The 4,976-nt window shown below is 54.9% G+C and overlaps 2 protein-coding genes across 5 annotated transcripts in view; one reads left to right on the plus strand and one right to left on the minus strand.

Annotated features, from left to right (window-relative positions):
* SLC43A1 (solute carrier family 43 member 1) overlaps nucleotides 1-2,950 on the minus strand; it is a 32,471-nt gene extending 29,521 nt beyond the window's left edge. For 2 of the 4 annotated variants that reach the window (XM_003801337.3, XM_012812451.2), the window contains exons 1-2: nucleotides 1,564-1,663; nucleotides 740-906 (exon numbers count right to left, since the gene is read on the minus strand). In XM_003801337.3, the coding sequence (XP_003801385.1) occupies nucleotides 740-893 (154 nt within the window). In that variant the 5' untranslated portion in view covers nucleotides 894-906; nucleotides 1,564-1,663. Of the gene's footprint in view, nucleotides 1-739; nucleotides 919-1,563; nucleotides 1,664-2,221 lie in introns of those variants that run through there. The other 2 variants (XM_012812453.2, XM_003801338.3) reach the window with 2 other exon arrangements.
* SMTNL1 (smoothelin like 1) overlaps nucleotides 2,615-4,976 on the plus strand; it is a 39,455-nt gene continuing 37,093 nt past the window's right edge. Inside the window, exons 1-2 of the mRNA XM_003801341.3 lie at nucleotides 2,615-2,720; nucleotides 2,944-3,016. Of these exons, the coding sequence (XP_003801389.2) occupies nucleotides 2,971-3,016 (46 nt within the window). The 5' untranslated portion in view covers nucleotides 2,615-2,720; nucleotides 2,944-2,970. The remainder of the gene's footprint in view (nucleotides 2,721-2,943; nucleotides 3,017-4,976) is intronic.

The following is a 4,976-nucleotide window of genomic DNA, read 5'->3' on the forward strand; positions in this document are numbered from 1 at the left end:
AAAAAAAAAAAAAAAAAAAAAGAATTCCCACTACCTGCCTGTTCCGGACCACTCACAAGAGGCCAAGTGGTTGAAACAAAGAGCGGAGACACCCCCCACTACCACACACAGCCCATCCTGGATGAAGGCAACTTTGCTGCAATAGGTGATTTGAAAGCCTGGAGGAGGCTCCAAGGGCTGGCATAGGGGTTGGTGGAAGCCAAACCACACCCCCTCTTATTATCCTTCCCCCCAACTTGAATTGAAATGAGTTTCTTTTTATTGGCGAATAATATTCCATTGCATGGATCATCCACATTTTGTTTAACCGTATTTCCTGAAAAGGGAAGAATGCTGGCCCTTTACATTTGAACCCCACTTTGGGCAGTGCTCCTTTGTCTTATTTAGCCTTACAATGGCCCTCTTAAGAAACCTCTCACCAGCTAGGTGCAACACTTCTCCCTCACAGAACCTGATACCTGAGGCTGTCAAGACGCTTAGGACTCTGCCATTAGTCCCAAGACCCGGACATGCAGCAGGATACCTGGCATTCAATGACTACTGAATCAGATAAAAGAGGGAGAGTGGGTAGAAGGCCACCCATTTTCCCCAGGAAGTGTGAAGAGGTTAACAAGTGAGGCTGTCCAGCTCCCAGCCCGGAAATCCCTGCTTTCTGTCCACCAAGCCACCTGTCCTTTGGTTTCCACCAACTCCCTCTGCCGGCCCTCCCCCAACCCACTTGGCCGGTTCTCAGGTGTACCTGGGCACTTGCTGGAATAGAAGCCCTCGTCCTTGAGCATAATCAGTAGGGAGCCCCAGCCTAGCAGCACAGCGGAGAAGAAGAGGTTCTCCAGTACCGCCGTGCAGGCCATCCACCAGCGCCTTCGGTACGCCTGCTGCAGCGTGGGGGCCATGCTGGCCGCGAGCCTGAACAGAAACAGAGCGCTGATCCAAGGGCCCCCCAGGGGCCTCTGGGAAGTATCCTGCATTATAGTGGCTCCTGAAACCCTTCAGGCCAACCTGCGAAGGGGCCTTCATGGAGGCCCCATACAGCCCTGGGCTTTCCAGTCGGTGCCACCGAGCTAGCTCCACGCGCACCAGCAGTGCTAGGGGCGCACCAGGCGATGGGCCCCCGCTGAGCCACTATCCGAGACAAGGAAGGTCCTGTCTGCGCGCTGCAGCTTCCTGGCGCGCAGCCGGGCTCTCCCACCCAGGCCAGGGCGCGCGGAGCTCGGCTGCAGGGGGCCAAAAATGCACTTCCCCAAGTCCCCAGAGGTCAGCTAGGGGCAGAGCGCGCTCTGAAGCACTGCTGGCCTATGTCCGGCCTCTAGCGCCAGAAAGGACCCCCAGACCCCGGCGGGAGGAGGAAGGGGAAGTCTAAGGCTGCCGAATACCCCCCCTTCCTGTTGCCCCATCTAAGACCACTCCTCCCCTCTGGGGCTGAGCGAGAGCAAGCCCTCCCCCTTTCCACACTGGGAGATCCAAGAGCAGATATTCTCGTGGGCCAAGCCCACAGCTGCCACGTGGAGGGAGACCCAGGGCGCGCCGTCCCGCGCCCCCTTTGCCCGCGCGCCTTTCACTCACTCAGCCCGGCACGGGGCACCGCGCTGCGCGCCGCGGACCCCGGTCGCCCCCTCTTAGCCCTGGGAGGGGGCTCGGACTTCAGCAGGAAGTCCGGCAGCTGCTGACTTTATAAGGGCAGCGGCGGCGGATGGGCTGGCGGGCGGGTGTGTTTACCAGAGGGAGGGAAGCTGCCCGAGCTACCCCCGCCGCGGCCGCTACCGCCACCGCGGGAGGAGAGGGAACGCGGGCGGCGAAGGGGCGGGGAGCAACAGCGGAGTGAGATCGGGGAAAGCAGAGAGCAGAACAAGAAAGGACAGGAAGAAAGACCCAAAGCGAGGGGAGGAAAGCGCGAGTCGCCTCTCCCACCGGGGCCTCAGTACCCTCATCTGTGAAATGGGGCTTTGATTTCGGGCTCCGGGGTTCGTCGAGCTCTGCTACAAGAGGGTTGCTCTAAGTCTAAGCAGAGGAAGTGCAACTAGAGGGGACCCTGAGGGAAAGAGAAGAGTCGAGGGACTGGAGTAAAAAAGAGGGGAGGAAGTGCTCCGAGGGACTGGACAAATCTGCCGCGGGGTTCACCAGCTCAGGTAACTAACGGACTTTAGTAGGGGAGCCTGGGAGCTGCGGCGGGAGGGTGGCTTTCCGCCGACGCGCAGCCGGGGACCCCATACCCGCCGCTCACCTCCGATTCCTGGCAAACGAGCCTCCTGCAGCTTCGGACGCCTCGCGGGGCGCTGCGTCTTTGCGGCGCGTCCACTCTCTCCGCGTCCGGGGTCCGGTGGGCCCAGCGCCCAGCCTCACCAGCGCTGGGATCTTTTCTGCATGCCGGGTCCCGGCCGCCTCGGAGCTTCAGCCCGACAGACAGCCGGTTCTCACCTCTGCCGCCTCAGAAAAAGTCGGGGAATTAGGAATCTGCCGAACGCCACAGACCCACGAATTGGGACACGGACTAAGTGGAGCTCTGATGTTGATGGTTGTATTTACCAGAGCCCCGAGGTGGGGGCGGGGGTTCCCTCCCCTTCCCCTCCCCCTCTCCTCCCCTTAGGTCGAGTTTCACACGCACGTGACTCGCCTGCTAGTACCCTTACACTTTCCGTCTGGTACACGCCCCAGCACCTAAATTTCCACACTGGACCCCCACCTTTACCCTCGGCCCCCTGTAACGTCAGGCAGCGCCCTCTGTATCCTTGATCAAAACAAGAACGACTTGGCTAGAGGACACGGACTTCGATGCAAGGCAGCCTGGGGTGGGGTTTTGAACTGAACAGTTGGGAGTAGTGTTTTCAGAGAGGAGAATGACAACGGATTTCTTTGTAGTTAGTCAGATTAAGGTCTGAGTCTCGACTTTGAAACATACTAGCCTGGGTTACCTCGGGTAATTTCCTTAACCTCTCTGAACCTCAGTTTTCTCTCCCTTTAAATAGGGATAACATGGAACCGACAACCTGCCCCAGAGAAATTACTGATTATGATGCAGGTAAACTGCATTTGGCATAGTAAACATCATAAATGTTAACTATTGCTGCTGTCACTATTTCAGAGGATGTGGTGATCAGATCCTTCCGGACACTAATGTGCTGATTACAGGTAAATCTCTCAGCCTTTCTGAGCCTTAGTTTCCTCATCTGGAAAACAGAAAGGTGTCCCTACTTGGACTGCTCTCCAGGTGTGATCTCATTACACCTGAATTTAATACAGTGTGTTGAGAAACTCACAAAGCTCTTTGGCAACATAAGCACCTGCATAGAAAGCTCCATCCCTGGACAGCTGAGCCACCAACCCAAGACACAACTAACATTCACTGAGTGAATGTTACTATATGCTGGGCACTTGCCTCCCCTCCCCCCCAAATACTGTTATTAAATCCTCAAGACATCATGGTCTCATTTAAACCTCACAGGTTTTGGCTCAGTGCCTGTGGCTCAAGCGGCTAAGGTGCCAGCCACATACACCTAAGGTGGCGGGTTGGAATCCCCAGCCCGGCCGCCAAACAACAATGATGGCTGCAACCAAAAAATGGCCAGGCGTTGTGGCCGGCACCTGTAGTCCCAGCTTACTTGGGAGGCTGAGGCAGGAGACTCCCTTGAGCCCAGGAGTTGGAGGTTGCTGTGAGCATGATGCCATGGCACTCTACCCAGGGGGATAGCTTGAGGCTCTGTCTCCAAAAAAAAAAAAAAAAACCTCACAGGTTTTGGGGGGGGTAGTTTTTTATTTGCTTGTTTTGCAGGTTTTGGCTGGGGCTGGGTTTGAACCTGCCACTTCTGGCATATGGGGCCAGCACCCTATTCCTTTGAGCGACAGGCACTGCCCTAAACCTCACAGTTTTTCACAGAGGGACAAAACTGTAGGCTTGCAGCTGGAACATGGTGGTTGGACACAGGACACAAAGACAGGTTGGTCAAGGCTGGGGTAACAGCGAGTGCAGAAGCTTAGCACTGGGAAAGCCACAAAGAGTTCTCGCTGGCAAAAGCACATGTCAGGCTCTAATGATTTCACTTCTTAAAATGCAATACTGGGCCAGGCACAGTGGCTCACGCCTGTAATCCTAGCACTCTGGGAGGCTGAGGCAGCTGGATTGATTAGGCTTAGGAGTTCGAGAGCAGCCCTGAGCAAGAGTGAGACCTCGTCTCTACTAAAAATGAAAAACTGAGGGTGGTGCCTGTGGTTCAGTGAGTAGGGTGCCAGCCCCATATACTGAGTGTGGCAGGTTTGAACCCAGCCCCAGCCAAACTGCAAAAAAATAGCCAAGCGTGTGGTGTGCACCTGTAGTCCCAGCTACTTGGGAAGCTGAAGCAAGAGAATCACCCAAGCCCAAGAGCTGGAGGTTGCTGTGAGCTGTGATGCCACTGCACTCTACCAAGGACAATAAAATAAGACTCTGTCTCTGAAAAAAAAAAAAAAAGAAAGAAAGAAACAGAAAAACTGAGGTAAGAGGATCGCTGAAGCCCAAGAGTTCGAGGTTGCTATGCACTGTGATGCCACGGCACTCTACCAAGGGCAACAAAGTGAAACTCTGCTTCAAAAAAAAAATAAATAAAGTAAAAAATAAAATAAAATGCAATACTGGCTCCTAGAACTTCCAGATCAAGACCAAAGTCCTTAGGTTAGCAGGAGGGCCCTAAAAAGGTCCTAACCCAAGAGGGGCATGGATTGTTTTGAGAATACAAAAGATGTTATTGTTTGTGGAAATGCTTGCGTGAAAATACATGTTTAGGCTCGGCACCTGTGGCTCAAGCAGCTAAGGCGCCAGCCATATACACCCGAGCTGGTGAATCCAGCTCGGGCCGCCAAACAACAATGACGGCTGCAACCAAAATATAGCCAGGTGCTGTGATGGGCGCCTGTGGTCCCAGCGACTTGGAAGGTGGAGGCAGGAGAATTGCTTGAGCCCAGGAGTTGGAGGTTGCTGTGAGCTGTGATGCCACAGCACTCTACCC

The sequence above is a fragment of the Otolemur garnettii genome, unplaced genomic scaffold (genome assembly GCF_000181295.1).
Source record: "Otolemur garnettii isolate 467f Iridium unplaced genomic scaffold, OtoGar3 scaffold00209, whole genome shotgun sequence".
NCBI lineage: Eukaryota > Metazoa > Chordata > Mammalia > Primates > Galagidae > Otolemur > Otolemur garnettii.